Below are 19801 nucleotides of genomic sequence, written 5' to 3'. Positions count from 1 at the left end.
AACTTAAGGTATAAAAACTACTTTGGAAAATAAAGTGTGGGCCTTGTTCACCAAAACTTGGTCTCCCCATGTCGTTCTTTCTCTTACCTTCTGGCTGAATTATTCAGCCTCTTTTCTCCACTGAATTTCCTCACTGAGCTATCCTCATTCTATTACTCTATATATCCTTAATTAACGTTTAATTAAGCAATTGTTTCCTTTTCCTCGCCTACGCCGTCTCTCCTTCGAACACCCTGAATCAGCCGGGGCTGGACCCCGGCAGGCCACGGTGGGCGGTTTCAATCAGTGTGCTTCCCCCTAACAATAATGACTAGAAACTGAATAGCAAATCTGTTACTATAGGGAGAGGGAGAGGGGGAAATAAAAAGCCAGTCCCATCCTGTCATTTAAGATCTAGCATGGAAGTTTCTTTTATGTTAGGTTAACAACAGACCCTTCCAGTGTTCTAACGGCTGTGTGTGCCGAACTCATTCGATTCTCACAGTCCTAAGAGCTGCGTACTCTGGGTTATGAAGATACACGTACGGTTGAAGTTCCCAAGAGGTGAAGTCAGTTGTCCAGGGTGATGTTCCCAGTAAAAGCAGCCTGAAGTCTACCCAGAGAGTCTGGCCATAGACTGAGGCTGGGCAACTCACTCTGCTACATCCTGCCTTGCTGTTAGGACTGAGATTGAGCCATGGTCACAAAAGTCAGGCCAGGAAACTTGGAGGGCACTTAAGGAGTTTCTGGCAAATGCATCCTGACAGAGGGCTAAAGAAATTTTCATGCAATGTAGGAAAGAGAAAAACGTTCATTTTAAGTTTCAGACATACAAAGGATTGGTTGAAGAATAATGAATGTTCCGTTTTAGTTGAAGACAGTTTAAAGGAAGGCTGCAGTGGGGCCAAGCAGGTGCACCTCGTTGGGGGTGGGGAACCCTGCCTTGCTATCAGATCTAAGGAATAATAAACCAGGAGGTTGTGAAGGGCCCACAAGATGAGTCTCAAATGGATGAGTATGTTCAAGATGTTGTGGTTCAATTGGTTGTGACTATAATATCCCCTTTTAATTTTGAGCAGATATGTTTCTTCATGCTTAATTTAATGTTACCTAAAACGTTGATGGAACTTTGGAACTGAAGACAGGTGCTTCAGCCCCATATCTTACAAACAAGAAAGCAGAGTTAGAAATGAGATGTGTCGTGTGATAGGACTGCCTGCCAAGGGCCAGAACTGCGTTTGAATCCAGGTCTCCATACACCATGTCCACAGCTCAGGCTGCTTTGTGGGGGTGTTTCATAGTCACAGAAGAGAGTGGTTTTGAGAATTTCCACTTAATACAGTGAGATTGCTGTGTACATAAGAGAGTAGGGTGTCAGTTTCACAGATTTATGAAATGTCCTTCTTCTTTGTGTAGTATGAACCCAGAGGACCGGGTCGGCCCTTGTACCAAAGAAGAATCTCATCTAGCTCAGTGCAGCCTTGTTCTGAAGAAGCAAGCACTCCTCAAGACAGTCTTGCTCAGCGTAAAGAGCTTCAGGACCATAATAACCAGTCTTCTTTCACCTTTTCCTCCCCGGAGTCCTGGGTAAACGCCACCTCATCCACCCCCTATCAGAACATTCCGTGCAATGGATCCAGCAGGCCAGCCCAGCCCAGAGAGTTGGCAGGTAAGACAGGGTTGGTGGTGGCCACAGCTGCAGTGCTAACTGGTCAGCTCCCACTGTAGATGGGGTTTTTTCTCCTCCCATTTCTTGCATTTGCATGATTGTCTTTGAACAGTAGTTAATGGTCATTGCTTACAGCTGTGCCTCAGGATTCATATTAATTTAGGACCATATAGGTTCCACATATATGATCTGGAAGGTAAGTAATGTATCAATATTTGGGAACTGATTATTTTGATGATTGTAACCTGTGAATGGGTGAAAGAAGTAAGGGCAACAAAAATACATTTCCAAATAGAATCACCTTTGCTTGGGAAGAGCTTGCTTTGGGGATTTTTGTCTCTTTTTTTTTTTTTCCAGTAGGCTCTAATATTTTGAGATTTAGAAATCCAGAGTTTATTTCTTATATTCTGATGAAGTAAGAAATCCAAATCCAAAGAAGAAAAAGAAGACATAGGAAGGCGTTGGAACAGACATGGCTGTGAACTAGTATGGTGGGAAGTCTGAACACCATTGTCTTTCCCTTGTCTCCTTTTTTTATGTTGACTGTAAAGAAATGTTAAATGTGAAGAATGGTGTTATTTGATGTCTGATCTGTGGCCTTGTCTTTGTAGGCTGTAAGTGTTGATCTTTGTGAACAAGTCTGTAGTCGTTGGTAAATTTCTGCCTTGGTAGCATCAGCCTTTGTGTTTTGTTAATTTTATTCCTCGTTAGAATGTGAATCCATTGTTTCTGTAACTGACCCATTTTGGAGAATGTGCATACAAGCATATTTTTAGAACAAGAGGTATGGTAGGTCAGAAGCATTAAATAGGTATTTAGTTTCATTCCCAGCAAGAGACATTGTCACTTTAATCTTTAAACACTCATTAGTACCTTCTGTGTGTAAGCTGCTGTATTTCACCTGGGATTGCTTTGTCATTTTCGAGGTCTAGCAAAAACACACTCATCATATTTGGATTTCCTGAGAAACATCTAAATTACAAATAAGTGTTGAAAATTTGTTCCTTTTTAGTTGTTTTGTTTATTATAATTTATTTTAAAAACAACATCATTTCTCCTTTTTTTTCCAACCTAAACTTTAAGATAGCTTTTGGTTTTCCTTGTGGCTCAGCAGGTAAAGAATCCCCCTGCAATGCAGGAGACCTGTGTTCGATCCCTGGGTTGGGAACATCCCCTGGAGAAGGGAAAGGCTACCACCCCAGTATTCTGGCCCCGAGAATTCCATGGACTGTGTAGTCTATGGGATCGCAAAGAGTCAGACACGACTGAGAGACTTTCACTTTCACTTTGGCCAAAATCAATAAAAAGTTGATAAGGTAGAAATTTCCTGAACAAGTGCCCAGAGCATATGTCATTTATGGTGTCTTTTCCACAAATATTATTATTTTTTTCCTTGTGTTGTTTAGTCACTAAGTCATGTGGTGTGTCTAGTCGGTAAGTCGTGTCTTACTCTGTGACCCTAGGGACTATAGCCCGCCAGGCTCCTGTGTCCATGAGATTTCCTAGGCAGGAATACTGGAGTGAGTTGCCATGTCCTTCTCCAGGGGATCTTCTGACGCAGGAATCAAACCTGGGTCTCCTGCATTGACAGGAGGATTCTTTACCACTGAGCCCCTGGGGAAGCCCGCTTTCTTCATTGCTAGAAAACAAATAGCAGTGTCCTTTAGCTGAAAGTAACACTTACCTAAGGGATTCCTGGGTGACACTAGCGATAAAGAACACGCCTGCCCACGCAGGAGACGGGAGAACCTGGGTCAGGAGGACCCCTGGAGAAGGACGTGGCTACCCACTCCAGTGTTCCCGCCTGGAGAATCCCATGGACAGAGGAGCCTGGTGGGCTATGGTCCATGGGCCACACAGAGTCAGACATGACAAAGCACACACACACCACTTAGCTAAATGTTTAAAAACTAATTCAAAAATCACTAATATCCTGAAGCACACCTTCTAGTCTCACAGCACGTATATATGTGTATGTATATATGTGTATATGCATTTATTTTATTTTGTCTTATTTTACTTGTAGAGGAAGGTAGCAATTGCCAGTAGCAAATCAGAAGGAGAATTATCACCACTTGGGAAAGTTCTTTCTAAAGTTTGAGACTTATTTCTTGAGTTGAAGGAAACTGTATTGGTTTGGAATTTAAAGGAGGTCATGACATGGCTGTATTTCTCCACATTTGCAAGCATGAGAGCAAAGGTCATGTTTCTGACCTTTTTGAACTTTTGGATTCCCATTTTGGCACTGATCACACTTCTGGCTCTTGGTGAACGCCTGACTGCTGAGTAAGGAGAGCATGAAAACAGATCCTGTGCGATCGAGGGGGTGACCAGTCTCAGTGTGGGGCCTGGTCCCTGACGGCGCCCACAGTGAGGGTGGGGCTCAGCCCCCGACACTGGGTGTTCCAGTTCTGTTCTTTTGTCCTGGTGACAAAGCATACTTTATCAAGCATTTTCTTTTCATAAACAGATGAAAATTAAAGATTAGGTAGAAAAATGTATTTGAAAAAAAGTATTGGTTGCCAAATTAGTAAAATTCATAGTTTTAAAGAATAGTTTGTCTTATCTGGAGTATATGTGGTAAATCAGATTGACAGACATCTTTACTTTCATGGTTAATAAGCATGTAGGCATTAGGTTAAACTGCCTCTAAAATATTATTTTGTATGTATTATTTGATTAAAAATATTCTAAACTCTAATTGTTCTGAAAATGAGAGCATGGTTAAGTAAGAAGACTTGGTAAATAAAAATAGTTTTGAACAACCAATAAAATACTTATTTTGTGTATTAGGCAGTGCAAGATCCTTTTATATTGAAATGTTTGTTAAACTAATACGCTTAAAAGCAATTGTTTTCATTCACAAAATGACATTTAGACGGGAAAGGTGATAAATGTTCCAGAAAGCTGTTAAATGGCTTAAAATAATTTTAAACAATTTGTGAATTTTTTAAAGTTTTAAAATAGTAATATGAAATTAGCATACTGAGTCAATGAAATACTAAAACTAAACTTTCCAGTCCACAAATAGGTAATAAACATAGGGGAAAATGTCCATAAATATCAATAATCAAAGACATGCAGAGTAGAACTGTAAGATAATTATTCACTTATAAACTAGGCTAAGATAAATAGTAACACTGTGTTGTGATGTAGCAGGGACGCGGGCAGATTTGTTGACTGAGTGTAACCGGGCAGTGCTTTCCCACGGGGTGACTGGCCACAGCTAGCACAGTTAGCACTGTGTATCCCTGGTGGCTCAGCTGGTGGGTGGAGAATCCACCTGCAGTGCGGGAGGCCTGAGTTTGATCCCTGGTTTGGAAAGATCCCCTGGGGATGGGAACAGCTACCCACTCCAGTATTCTGGCCTGGAGAATTCCATGGAATATACAGTCCCTGGGGTCACAAAGAGTCGGACACGACTGAGTGACTTTGACTTTCACTCTGATGGTTAGGGTATGTTTAGCTTTGTAAGAAACCAGCAAACTCCTGCACCAAGAGTTCCTGTTGCTCCACGTTTCACCAGCATTTGGCAATGTCAGTGTCCCGATATGGGCCGTTCTGATAACTGCTCAGTGGGGTCTCATTAGATGGGGCTTTTCTGGTGGCTCAGCTGGTAAAGCGTCTGCCTATAATGCAGGAGATCCGAGTTCGATCCAAGGGTTGGGAAGATCCCCTGGAGAAGGGAATGGCAACCCACTCCAGTATTCTGGCCTGGAGAATCCCGTGGGCTGTCATGAAGAGTCCGACACAACTGAGCAACGTTCACACACACATGTGCTGTATGGTACTTTTAGGGATTTATCTCAAGGAAACAGGCATGAATATTTAGGAAACTCTATCTTTTATAACATTTGAAAAGTGAAAAATTGACTGCTATCCAGATTCTTTAAATGAGAGGTTCCTTTAAAAAGTTACGAAATGTCTGCATTGTTTGACATCCTTAGGGAAAATGCACCAACAGGTTAAGCCTTAGCTCTGGTATCTGGAAATCTGAATGGTTATTTTCTTCTTTGGCTTTTGTGTAGTTTCACGTTATCCTCAATGAATATGTGTTATGATTATCACTCAATATAATGGTTAAATTTTTAAAGCATTGGAAATAAAATCAGTGTTTAAAGCAAGTTATGATGTAGTGGGGCCATGAAATGAGTTAGGAAGAGTGGAGTCAATATTAAAATCAGGCAGATTACAGGAAGTGTGAAGTGAAGTTTACCGTTCGTCTCTCACTTTATTCCATTTTTACTTACAAGAAAAGGTAGCATTTTTAAGAAACAGAATCTGATGCTACTGTTCTTCGGTTAATAATAGAAGCTATCTTAACCAGACGACTGGTTGAAGAGCTCATTTTTAAGAAAGAACGTATTTGCTCCCATTTTCAGCCTATGAGTAGTTAATAAATATCAAAGTGTACAATTAAACAAATTAGTTTTTGAAGCAGACCTTCAGACTTGACCTTCAGGTTTTAATATGTCTAGTTACTGCAGCTTACATAGTTAACTTTTTTCAAGCGTTTCTGAGATGAAGAAGTTTGCTTAGATGTGTTGTGGTTTCAGGGTTCTGTGGCAGAAGCCGTCTGTCCCTGAGTTCCTGGAGGTGAGAACCAGTAGAGACACGGAGTTAATGAGGTGCCTGGGCGTTGCTGGGCTTGCCCCTAAATCGGTGTTACTGTTTTCTGCTTCTAGCTCCACCCAAGACCGTCAAAGCCCCCGAGGAACATCTGAAGCCTGAGAGCCTTGAGGGGTCCAGTTCCTTCAATTACAGCGTGCTGCAGCATCTCGGCCAGTTCCCCCCGCTCATGCCCAACAAGCAGATCGCCGAGTCGGCCAGCAGCAGCAGCCCGCAGAGCTCCGGGGGCGGCAAGCCTGCCATGTCCTACGCCAGCGCCCTGCGGGCCCCTCCAAAGCCCAGGCCCCCGCCCGAGCAGGCCAAGAAGAGCAGCGACCCTCTGTCTCTGTTTCAAGAACTCAGCCTGGGGAGCTCAGCCGGCAGCAATGGCTTTTACTCCTATTTTAAATAATCACTTTTTTTCCTCCAGGGAGAATGTTCTAATTTCTGTATCAGTAGAACTAAGGTAGCCAGCCTTCACCTATAGCTGCACAGTTTCCTTTGTTTTCATGTTAAATATGTTCTCACTTAATTGCTTTGCTGCTAGACTTGCAACTAATTTTTTTTAAGTATATTCCATTATTTGCATTTTTGACGTGAGTCAGAATTTTGACAGCTTTTATGTGGAATAAAAAAATATTTTTAAATTTGTGTATTGTTATATATGTTTGCATCAAGCTAGCAGCTAAGAAGTTAATTGTGCAACTATTAAAAAAAAAAGAAAAAAAAGTTTGTCTAAAATGTATTTAAAGAGAAAAAAAATTGTAAGTAGCATTTACATTTATTCAATAATATTACCATATGCTGGGTTTCTGTACCAGAAATGGCCAGTTGATGTACAAATGTATGTTATTTTTGCTTAAATTCATTGAAAATTTTTTAAAATAAAGGGGCAGCATCTTCTGAATACTTTTAAGTTTCATCAGCTTTTTTTGGTGGCAAGATGCTGCCCTCTAAAACTTTTATAGTTTTAGTCTGTATGATGCGCTATTGTCCTCTCCATCCACCGTAGGACAGAGTTAAAGGCATTCTTCGCAGGTGTATTTCCTATGCCACTGTTTTTTGTAACCTGAAAAAAACATGGGCATACTTAGTTATTTTTGGGACAAGCTACCCTTCAAGCTTGTTTTTAATGTTCATTTGATAGTGTGGTTTTTTTTAAACAATCATGAAGCTGAAAAATTTTTAGGATTGTTGGTGCTTAGTAGACTTGATAACTATTTTAAAAATGCGTGAATTTAGTAAAATCTTTTTTTCCCCACTCTGCATGTGTAAATGTTTGTAATCTGGCTTCCCCCTCCAGTGGTTAAAGAACTGTGCCGCTTTACGGTTTCTTTTCCCTCCAGTAAAAATTTTGGTACCTTATTTGATGTTTACATTAAAATGTGACATTATACATGGCAAATTCAAATATTTTGCTAACTGTTTTGTTTGAGGAATATAATTAAAGAAGAAATATAATGTTTATCAAAGATGTATCAAAATTCATCAAAATCTGGGGCAAAAACTACCCTTGTTTTTCGTCTTTCGATTCTTCTGAAAGAACCCCACTGAACTTGTACAAAAATATAAAATTTAAACAGCTCTCCTAAATATTCTACAGTCTAGACATTGTTTTGAGTGAACTTTGGTAAAATCCAAAGAAAAGCGTTGACCCTCTTCAAACGTGTGGTCTTGTGACACTTTTGAAGCAAAGCATGTCCGCATTGTTTTCCTGACCTAGTCGTACTACTTTTCTATTTCAGAGGTGTCTTGAAACTACAATATAACCTTTTTTAAAAAATAAAATAATAGGATAAGGTTGGGAAACATTGCAAATCCTGAATGGATCCTGATGATCCGTTCAGCAATAGTTTTTTGGAAGACTCCTTTTGAGTAGGCCATCATATATTCGCAGTCCATTTGTAAAACAGCTGAAAAGCAGAGGGATAAAGGAAAACTTGTAGAGCAGGAGTTTGGCCGCAGCAGCAGTCCCCTGTAGCCATAGGAGCTCGGGAGAGGAGAGGAGTGGGCCTCTGGTTGGAGGTGGCCGAGCCGCACGACCAACGGGGAAGCCTCTTCTGTCCAGAGTGCGGCTGGCTTGCGTGTGGCCGCTCCACAGAGGCCTTGGTGCTGTGTGAGGGGCAGGTGTTGCAGGCTGCACGCGTGGTCACGGTTAGTGCAAGTCACAGTTGGGAATGAAGCCAGCAATTGAACAGCACCTCGGTTTCTGTGTACCATGTCAGATCACCACATTCAGCGGTGTTGGATTTTACTCAACACAACTTTAGTCGTGAAAAAAGAAGAAAAATCTTGCTACATAGCTGCGTATTTCCAACTTGGTGACAAAACTCAAGATAGAGCCCAGATGAAAATGAGATCTCCTGACGTGAGGGTGTCTGTGAAAAGCAGCGTTCTTGTTAGTGAGGACCCTCCTCCCCCACAAATATCCAGGACTACGACACAGCTAGGTGAATGGTCGAAAGTATGTTGGTGAAGACTGAACTGTCACCTCAGGGCTGTCAGTTAAGCCTGTGTCATAAAGTAATTGCCTAATTACCTGTTTTCCATACCTGAACCTTTAAAAAATACTAGTTTTAAAATTATTTAAATGTGCCCACCCCACCACCTTATATAAGTATGTTGATGATGGAAGCTTTGCCTAAGGAAGCTTGGGTCGTTGTGACTTGAATGTGCTAAGCAGTTATTTCTGAAAAACTAAAAATAATAGCTACTTCCTAGTCCTCTGCTGTGCTGAGCATGTCTGAGTGATCCTTATTTCTTTGTCGTTCCTGTAGCCAGTCAAGGAATCAACGTTCTTCCCATCCAGTACGCTCTTAGATTCACCTTCAAATGCGTACGCCAACCTCTAATATGCTTGGTCCTCAGCTTTCCTTAATGCCATATTTCCAGCTGTGCTTTGAGTATTATGTATGTGTAATCCTTGTGAGAGTTTTGAGGAAGTCTTAACTGCAGGAATCATTGCAAGTTTCCATTGCAGTGAGGCGTGGCTTCTGAGTACCAGTCCGTCTCCTGGATCTGACTTGGGCAGCATGAGCAGGCGCCCACGGATCAGACTGATACAGCAGTTGATGGTCGGCCCCCTTGTCTGCAGGGGCCGTGGTCACAGAGTCAACCAAGTGCAGATCAGAGATACTAAAAAAGATTCCAGAATATTCCAGAAAGGAGAACTTGAATTTGCCATGCACTGGCAACCATTTACATAGCATTTATATTGTATCAGGTATTATAAGTAATCTAGAGAATGATTTAAAGTACATGGGAGGGTGTGTGAGTTACATGCAAATACCGTGTCATTTTATAGAAGAGACTTGAACTCCAGCGCCTGCAGATCCCAAGGGATGACCTTATTTCATATAAAGGTTCAACCTAAGTTCAGATAGAACTTCCTTATTTTTAAAGCTTGATGTTGCCTCTGGGATAATACCAAGTGTTACCAACTTCCTTTTCTTGCAATACAGATTTCTTCCAAGTGAAGTTAATTGTTCACATGATGTCTTTCTGCTGCTTTGTTCTCTGTATCACTCTGAAGTTTCCTTTTCTTTTGCCAGAACTATTTTTTATTCATTTTACTTTTTAATTTCAGTGCTACTGAGATTTTTTTTTTTTACATTAAACTTCTTTTGGATGATAGAATTTGTAGAGTTTTCATGCTAATTTTTTTTCCTGATCTAAAAATGAATTTCTATTAAGATTTGAAGAGCTTCATTCACTGTAACATGGATATTTCTGGTGTGTTTTAAAGGGGGTTTTGGTTGCTATTTTGGCATTTTGGCTTGCGCTTTGCCAAATTGTTGTAGCAGAGCTTTGTTTTTGATTAACCAGCAGTTAATTATTGACCGTTTAAACAACATAACCTTCATTTTCCTTTCCTCAGACAGGTCGGCTTTCTCTCTATCCGGGTCATGCTGTATGTGTGAAATAACAAACTGCCTTGTGGCTTTATTCATCAAAGATTCTAGAATAAGTTTGGGTTTGATGTAAACATCAATTGGTCTTTTCAGTTCAAAGAATTTCAGAATAAGTAAAATAAGCAGAATTCCCACTGAATAAGCATCACCTAATTAAACATAGCAGTCTCCAAGACCTATTTGTGAAAACAGTTTCCATGTTTACGGAGGCATTGAAATTGCTGAGAAAGTTAACTGAATTTCCTAACTTGAAATAATGAATATATAGTGTTACCTTGCTCTCGTGTAGTCGATTTTACATGTTTTCATATTTTCCACATGTACACATCTGAGAGCAAAGCTATAAACGTGTAAGAATTCATCTCTAGCCACCTTGACTGGAGAGAGCCACTTTGCCTAAGAGCCAGGGTGTGAAAACCAGCGTCAAGATAAATTTTAGATTTCAACTACTGTTATGAAGATTAGACTTACTGAAATCACCATTTTAAGAAGAGACACCTGTTATCCTTAGACAGCATTTTTTCAAACTGGAGTTGTTTTTAAAAAGAGAACCCAGAAAAAGCCTATAAAAATACAAGATTAAAACTTTAAATATATTGAAAGATACAAATTGCTACCATAAATGTTACTTAGGCTATCTGGTTTTTCTTCTAGCTCCACGAAGGTAGTAATTTGTCTTTTGTAAGATTTACTGGACGTGTTTCTTGCTAACCATCCCTTTAAAGTAGGAGAACCCTCAATTTCTAGCATGACGCTATGTGTTCCTAAATCTCAAAATAAATGTTTGAGTGGATCTGATGGTTTGCTCCACTCTTTGCCACCTGATCCACAACTATTAGGCACTTAGAAATAACGGATAACGTTCTAACTATGATTTCTTGTTCAGAATATCACTTAGTGCTGTCCGTCACATACTATAAAGACATCAGGAAATAGTAAGCGGCATTTCAGCCTTCAAAGTACTCCTTGTATTAGGTTTCTCAAACTCTCCTTCTACTTGAGATTGGATGTTTATGTGCTGAGGTTTCACTGTCAAGCTGCTAAATTCACACTTAACTACTTCCGTACCTGTTTAATAAGCAATTTCAAGACCATTGTTACAAGGAATGGATCTTACTAACATTTTTATAAAACACATTCAGGAAATGGCATTGTTATTCCTTTAAATTAGAATATCAGATTAAACAATTACAAAAATTTTAATGTATTTAAATTTTTTGAAATGTTTGAAAATAATCTACTTTGGAATAAATGTTAAGGAAATAGTCACAGGAGTTTCTAAATTTCTTTGAAAGGAGATACCTAACAGAAGAATCTAGACTTAGTAACGTGAACTGTGGTTAAATCCTAAACTCAGTTTTACAGTGTTAGTCTAAAGCTTCTAAAACTGGAGTGTTGAGAAAACCCAGAGACATTCATATACTTATAGTTCCAGTAATGTATTAGACCAGACTTCATTTGCAATTTGTTCAACAGAGAGATTTTATTTTGATACGAATATTAAGCATAATGCATAGTAAGTTTTATATAATTCTGTAAGTTTATTAAACAACATTATGGACTTTTCATTATATTCTTTGGGAGTCTTTTAGCTGTTTCTACACCTCATCTGAGGTGTCTTTTGTATTTTATTTTGCATACTAGCATGTGACTGCCTGCCTTAGAACTATGTATAGGAGGGGAAACCAATATTAAATTTTTTTTGATTTTTTGAAATAAATTTTGTCATTAGCTTCTATTTTTTTTTTTTTTTTTTTTTTTTGATGTCTGAGCAGTGGAGGGGAAGGGGTGAATTCCATAGGTTTCCACACAGAATAGAAAGAGTATCTGTTTACACGTCTGTCCTGTCTGACTGAGCAGGACAGAGCATGGACCTCAGAGTTGAGCGCCTGCGTCAGAACCGTCCAGGAGCCTTGTCAAGTACAGGTTGCTGGACCCACTCCCGCCATCTCTGACTCCAGGCTGGAGCCCGGTCGTCTGCATTTCCAAAAAGATTCAGACAAGGCTCAGGCTGCTGTCCAGGCAACACACCTTGAGAACCACTGGTCTAGAGAAAGTCCGAGGGTCTTTTTAATCATGCATGTATTTATTCAGTGTGCAAAACTGATCTCTTGAGACATTTTTATAATTCGGGACGTTCATGGAGAAAGACCTCTGGAGCCAAGAGCCCTCTGGGTAGGGCCGCCACCTCTCCCCAGCAGCACTCACCCTCGAGGTCTGTGCTGCGCGTCCAAGTCAGGGTAGGAGTGCTGTCGTTTCCAGGGCAAGTTTGGTTTCCTGGGCACTGCAGCCTGGGCTTTTGTCTAGAAGCTGAGCATTTGTTTGGAGAGCTTAGAGTCAGTCTTGATGCTCCGCACATAGAAATGAGCATTGTGGTAGGAAGCCATCGGCCTGGCACGGGAATGCCCTTTGCATTTATGGAGGCCCTAAGCATCAGAGGCCCCAGACTAAGACGGCAGTGACATTGAGCGTGGAAGATGATAGATAATCCCCAAATGATGTCTTTGTGGTTTTCATGTTTTGGGGGATGAGAAAGGTGAGGGCAAAGGATTTGCTTTTCAAATTATGTGTTTCTCAGGTTAAACTTATTTTGGATTCTTTGCCAATAGTGTTAGGGGAGCCTGCAGTATTGTTTAGGGAAGAAAATTGACACTTGTCTCTGATTTCTTTGCTACCTTTAAAAAAAATTTATATATGTTTGCAAGAAACAGTCTAGAGGAATCTACCACCTACACAGCATGAGTTATTCATAAACTATAGGTCCACACGTATGAGCAAGTTATTTTTGAGAGAAACTGCCTTTGATATAATAAACCTACAGGTCTATGGATATTTTAAAACGTGTGTGTTATTGTCGTTAATATTCCCCCTGGAGTGCAGCTTGAGAGGTTTTGGTCTCTGCCTCTGGTTTTTTGTTTGGCTTTGAATTTACTGAGACTAGAAAGAGAGAAAAAATTATTTTTAAGGTAATAGATTATAGGATGACTTGGATGTAGACCATATGACAAGCAACCTAGAACATACAGCTTTGGAAGTCTTAAAACACAGTACTTCCTCCTTGCAAGGCTTGATAATCTTTGGTGGGGTTGTTTATATGTTCAGCACAGGTTACTGTATTCAGTTGCAGCTCATAGGGAGCTTCAGTTTATTTATCCTTTGCTTTGCACGATGCCTTGGGTGCGGAGACCTCTCTCTGTCGTTCATTTGGTCCGGGGGCTCTGTCCAGGTTGAAGTCCTGACAGGTCCGCTGCACCTGAGGATGTTTCTCAGCCCCCACCCCCCCAGAGGACGAGTCAGGTTTCCATGTATCCAGACCAGGCCAGCTTCTCATAACCCGTGTGTATGACAAGTACTGTACCCGCTTTCTGTGCCAGTCATCCAGTCTGATTCTTTGAAGCCCATGAAGGTACTGGTTAAATATGGTGGTTGTATCCTAGGTGAATAGGGTGAATAGAATACCTCTCTTCTAAATTGTAAAGGTAATGGGTTTTCATTTTACTGAAGGCTTCATTAGTGACACAGTGGTTTCTTTTTTAATGCTTCAAGAATACAGTTCTTACCTAAACTTGTTCAGCTAACTTCATACAGTCATTTAGCAAAGTCATACAGGGCCTTAGTTTGGCAAGCCTTCCAAAGGAAGGTTACATAAAACTGATTTGATCCGTTTCCATCTCTTCAAAAAGTACCAGCTGTACAGCCATCTATCTAATAATCATAATTTATGGCAAAATTATTATTTTTTTCTTTGTGGTTAATGATACCTCATCTGAGAATTCTAATGCCTAAAGAGTTTATCCTTAAAAGTAGAAATGACTTTGTACCATAAAATAACCCAAAGCCACTCCCTAGGGTTTTTATTTCCTTCTCTTTTTGTCATTTTCTTTTAAAACTTAGTTTTGGAATTACTTTGGCCACATTGGTTCCTTAGAACAAGGTTTCAGTTCAGAGTTATACAATTCCTACATTGTGATCATTGTCTCAGTGAAATTCTTTTGTTTTAAAAGATTCATGGTAACACAAAATGTATTTTACTGCTACAACTAAAATGTATTTATAATAAAATGCCTTTTTAATAATTTGGAGATCTGTTTATTATCTGTGAAACACTGTCCTCTGCTTCCTTTCAAGATCAAAGGTCTGACAGAAGTGAAGCACAGTACTTTCATTTTATTCATGATATTAATCAGTAAAACCAGCTAAAGTAACAGAACTAAATATTAATTTGTAAAGCTGTGACTCTGGTTTTCAGCAATTTACAACGTAAATCTCTAAACTTCAGCGGTAGTGAAGGCCTAAGCCTTCAGTTGTTAGTTACCTGAAAGTTTAAAGATCATCAGCCCTTTTCAAGTTAAAAAAGTAACCCAGATGGCTCAGTGGTAAAGAATCCTCCTGCCAATGCAGGAGATGTAAGTTTGATCCCTGGCTCAGGAAGATCCTCTGGAGGAGGAAATGGCAACCCACTCCAGTGTTCTTGCCTGGAGAATCCCATGGACAGAGGAGCCCGGTAGGATGCAATCCAAAGAGTCTAAAGGACTTACGACTGAGCTGAGAGAGAAGAGACAATCATGAATTGCTCTTAACAAGTCCCTTATTAATGCTGGGCTTGTGCAACCCAGAATTTATTTCAGACATTGTAAACCTAGTTGACATCAACATCAACATATTAGGGGGTGTGCCAAGCATTAATCACACTCCCTCCCCTACCCTCCAAATGCTGGCTGGGCACAAAATTGTCCTGAGTCAGGGTCTCGTTTTCGTTGGGGGAATAATTCTTCGCATGTGCCATGATATGACTTCGAGAAGCATTAGCCAGTCACAGAGGCGCTGTGTGCCCTGGCGGTCTTATTTTAACTTCCCATTAATGTGGCACCATGAATCAAACTTGAGTATACTGTGCTTCAGGTTTGCAAGTGTGGGGAGATGGGACAGTCGGCCTTTCTTAAAGACAAGTTACAATTCTTAGCGCAGTGAATCATAATCAAGATGGGTATCCTGCTTTCTTTGAGTTGATCTGATCCGACATAAATCATTTCTGGGTTTTGCAAAGAAACACACTTCTTTACATATAAATCAAACGGCTGTGGAGAAGCTCTTGGGCTGCTATCTGCTCTAGAGGAACTAACCAAGACCAATTTTCATTGGGAAACATGCAAATAAGACTCTCCCAGGTGTTAATTCCTGTGCATTACTGGTGCTCTTTGAAGCACTTTTCTGAGAATGAAAGTAGAATGTGATTTCATCAAAACTGCAAGGCGGGATCATTCTGTATGGAGCGTGGGTTGAGCTGAAGAATGGAGAGTCGGCTTTGGGGGCAGCGCTGAAATGGAGCTTGGTTAAACTGGAACGCGCCGACGCTCCTGTGCCTTGGAGCTGAGGCAGGGTCTGTTATGGGCTGTGTGCCTGATGCACACAGCGGTGTTGTGCTAACAAACCACTTCCCACGAGGATGGAGACCTCTTGATCACATGGCCTCAGTTCCAGTTCACCCTACCTGCAGACTGCAGTTGACCTACCTTTCTGAAGTGGATCTGATGGTGCCACTCTTACCGGGAAGCCCTCCATGGTTTCCTGTCGCACCTTCAACTTCTTAGTTGGACTCTAGAGTACTGCACACAGACCCCTAAGTCTGCTTCCCCTTCCTTCCCTAGATGAACCCTCGTCCTTCCTTGCTTCTCAGCAAGGAGCACACCCTTCAGCACAAAGACACCCAGGCTTGCTCTGGGGAATGCTACTTGGTACTCAGGATTCTGTAAATTCACCTCCCACGCTCCGCACTTGGAATTAGCTCCCTTCTCCTCTAAGGGCCTTATACTTGCGTTACCACAATCTTTGTGTTCGAGTTGGGAGCTGGTGAGCTTCTGGTGACAGATGGGTCCCGAGGCCCCAGACCTACAGCGTAGGCTCTGCACCTTCTACAGAGCACATCCTGAAATGCCGGCGGAAGCAGCTCAGAGGGGTGGGTTCAGAGACGAGCGTAAGGACCCTCTCCCCTCCCCACGGATGCCCTTTGCCAGTGCGGTGCGGCCAGACGCCGGCTGCTGTTGGCAGCCATGGCCCGGGCGCAGCCACATCCCCGTCCGCTCCGCTCCGCCCCCCAGCAATGACACGGCTTTAACAGTCACCAGTGTTCTGTGTCTTCCCAGGTGTCACTGTTGGAACCCCTGATGTGACAGCTTCACCATGGTTACGTCAACTTTGATGGATGCTGCCTACCTTAGCATCTCCCGGTATGTAGGCTTAAACCTACCACACAGACTTTTGGGAAAGTGATGACATTCCCCTTGGTCTGAAGCTCTGGTGGATTTTAAATCCACAGAGGGAGGTGACTAAATAGAATGGGAGCTACAGCTTGCTGAGTCTGTGGTGTTAGCCCACTCTTAGCTCATTAAAGCAGATGCTCTGCAAATTGATTTAAACCATTGTTTTGGGAGACCGTGGGGCTAATTCCTGGGAAGAGAGGACACTAGTGTGATGATGGGGTGAACCAGCCAAGGCTCTGGAAGGTGGGCTTGGCTGGCTGGTCACGTGGCTTGCCCTATGGGCTCCTCTGCAAACAAACCAGAGGAGAATGGGTTTGCTGTTTTGCCCACTAGTTGGACAGAAATGTAATCTGAGGCATCTCTGACAAGCCCTCTAGACATGAGCAGGGCCACAGGGGAAGGGCCTGAAGTCCGGGGGTAGGTGGCTTGTCCCTGGGCCTGCTCTTCAAACGCACCTGCTGTTAGGTCCTCTGTCGGCGTGGAATCCAGACAGGCACGTGTTTCTACAAACTGAGCAGGAGTGGGCACTCTTGGCTGAGTCTCCCCTTCAAAGTTTTAAGGCGTTAGTCCTCTTTTAACTTGGCAATTGGGCATAGAGCGAGCGGTGTGACCTGGAACCAAAGTAACAGGGAACTGCTGGCAGGTGTGTAAGCGATCAGGCTTTACCCGACAGATCAGCTCTCCTCCCTGCAACCCTGCAGGCAGCAGCTCCCAACCTTTGGGGCACCACGGACCTTTTTGGCCTCCAAGGACTGGATGGAGGGGGGTGGCTTCTGAATGATTCAAGTGCATCACATTTATTGTGCACTTTATTATTATTATATCAACTCCGTCTCAGATCATCAGGCACTAGGTCCCGGAGGTTGGGGACCCTGCTACAGACCTTCTAAAACCTGCATCGTTCCTGCTGGTTGTGCTCAAGAGTGGAAGAGACAGCATTTTGAAAAAAAATTGTGCTCTAGTGTCATTAAAGGTAGTTTTGAATCATCCAGCAAAGGCCTTGTAGAAATCTATCTATTCCTTTTTTTCTTTTAATTGAAGCTGTGTCAGTTTCAGGTGTTCAGCAGAAACCTGTCTGTTCTTAAAGGCTGCCGGCTGACGTGTTCCAGCTGAGAAAACCCATCTCATCCAGGCCCGCAGCCGCGAGCTCCGCTGTGGCGGATGCAGGGGCCCAGGCCCAGCCCAGGGCGAGCCACAGGGCTGTGGGCCCTGTGGGCATGGCCCAGGTCCCCAGTGAGCTCCAGTGGTCCTCTCCCTGCGCGTCCTGCTGCTTCTCTGGAGCACCCCTACGCTCTCCTCCCTGCTCTCTTCGAGCTCACACACCTGTCTGATGTGCCGGTGCACCCCAGGGGCACTGTGAGGAGCGTTTGACTGGGTGGGGAAGGTTCTAGCTGCCAGGGTGACTCAGGAAAATATCACCAACCAAGGCAGGTGCGGGGAACCACGCAGAATGGGGTAGGAACTGGGAATGAGCCCAGTGTCAAGGCCACACAAGGAGAAAGCATGGATTTTGCACAGAGGGGTTAGAGGCATGTCCACGCTGGGCCCTAGGGAGGAAGGAGGACTCCAGCAGCTTCTGAAAGGGGGCAGGCGACCTGCGGCCAAGGAACCTCAATCACATAGCACTTGGCTTTACTTTAAAGTCACTGACTATATTGGACTCTAGGCCCTGAGGGGCAGGTCCATAACCCATCCCTGGTTTTGTCCACAAGCAGGTCCTGTCCTGGCTCAGCACACATGCTGCAGTCAGGGGATGAGACAGGACAATGGTCCCCAAGATGTCCACACCCTGACCGGGGGAACCATACTTTGTATGGAAAAGGGACGCTGCACACATGACTGAGCCAAGGGCCTTGGTGGGTTGGGGGTGGGGAGGGCTTAGCGTGGATGGTCCAGATGGACGCAGTGTGAGCAGAGGTCCTTTCAAGAGGGAGCTGTGAGGCGGGAAGCAGAGACGGGTGAGGGAGCACAGCACCTCCTCTCCTCTGCAGCTAGTTCGTTTACCTTCATCACACACCGCTTCCTCTCTCAAACCTTCCCTGGCCATCTGTAAGAAAAGCAATGGAAATGTCATTTTAAGGCTTTCCACCTGGGGCTGGAAGTGGGCCCAGGACGAAAAAAGGACCAGACCGAAGTGTGTCCCCCCGAGCTCGTGCCGTCCTGGGGCCACGGGCCGGAGTGAGCCTGTCAGCACCCCGCAGACCGCTGCTTCGGGCTTGAGACACCGTCCAACTCCTTGGAGAAGGTGGGAGGAAAACGACGCTTCTTCCAGCCAGGCGGCCCGGTCCTCTGCAGAGGTCACTTCACTTCTACGACACCCACAGGGCGTGGCTCTGTGTTCCGGGAATCGGTGTCTCTGCTAAGGGCTCACACCTGGATTTCTGGAGCCGGCAGGTAGGACCTCCTGGTCTCAGTGACTGGGGCCGCCTCTCGCTGAGGTGGGGGCAGCCTTGGTGTCGGCTCCTTTTCTCATTTTCCTTCCCATTAGGTGGAGCGGGTCGTACGTTGCCACCTCCCTGCCTCTGGGACGTATCCGGACTGTATCCCTGTTTATCCGGACGTCGTTAGGGCCGTGAGGCACATGCCGGGTCTCCCCTTTACTGAACATGCAGCCTGGATGGGCTTCCGACTGTCTCGAGGTGGGGCGGGGCGAGGGCGTGGCCAGAGGGGGCGTGGCGTGGGGGCGGGCATGTGGGGGCGGGCGCCGTGGGGGGCGTGGTAGGGCGTGGCGGGGGCGTGACGTGGCGTGGCGTGGTGTGGGGGCGGGCGTGGCGTGGCAGGGGCGCGGGCGGGGGGGCGTGGCGGGGCGTGGGGGGCATGGTAGGGCGTGGCTGGGCGTGGTGGGGGCGGGACGGGGGTGGGATGGGGCGGGGCGAGCTGTTTACATCAGTGACTTGGGTGTTGTTCTGAGCTTCTGAAGCTCAGAGCTGAGGACCTCAGACTGTGGCTGCAAACACCTCCTTCCCCCCACCTCTGTTTCTCTCTGGTTCTACCAGGACTGCTCTGTGGGCGAAGACAGAGGCAGGCTTAAAGCCAAATCAGCAAGCACCTCCAGGTGGCTAGTCCTTCACATTCAGGCCAGAAACTCGTCAGGAGCAAAGCCCCAAGAAGACGAACTAGCACTAATTAGTGACGTGAGGCAGACATAGAGGAGCAAATACTGTTTCCTCTCACTCGTATGAGGCACCTGAACAGTCAAGTTCACAGAGACAGAAAGTGTATGGTTGGAGGAGTCGTGGGCGGGGAGTCGTTTTAAGGGGGCAGAGCTTCTGTTTGGCAAGATGTAAAGAGCCATGGACAGTGGGTAACATGGTGGAGCTGGACACGTAGAAATAATTAAGGTGGTAAATTTCATGCTGTGTATATTTTACCAC

At 43.8% G+C, this 19801-nt stretch overlaps 1 protein-coding gene across 9 annotated transcripts in view; it reads left to right on the top strand.

Annotated features, from left to right (window-relative positions):
* The window catches only part of HELZ (helicase with zinc finger), a 152316-nt gene extending 138073 nt beyond the window's left edge, over positions 1 to 14243 (top strand). For all 9 annotated transcript variants that reach the window (XM_070774251.1, XM_070774252.1, XM_070774245.1 and 6 more), the window contains 2 exons: positions 1396 to 1648; positions 6334 to 14243. In XM_070774251.1, the coding sequence (XP_070630352.1) occupies positions 1396 to 1648; positions 6334 to 6668 (588 nt within the window). In that variant the 3' untranslated portion in view covers positions 6669 to 14243. The remainder of the gene's footprint in view (positions 1 to 1395; positions 1649 to 6333) is intronic.
* The last annotated feature ends 5558 nt before the right edge of the window (positions 14244 to 19801 follow it).

The sequence above is a fragment of the Bos indicus genome, chromosome 19, assembly GCF_029378745.1.
Source record: "Bos indicus isolate NIAB-ARS_2022 breed Sahiwal x Tharparkar chromosome 19, NIAB-ARS_B.indTharparkar_mat_pri_1.0, whole genome shotgun sequence".
NCBI classification, from domain to species: domain Eukaryota; kingdom Metazoa; phylum Chordata; class Mammalia; order Artiodactyla; family Bovidae; genus Bos; species Bos indicus.
Note: the sequence above shows the minus strand (reverse complement) of the source record. Positions and strands in the feature narration are given on the sequence as shown.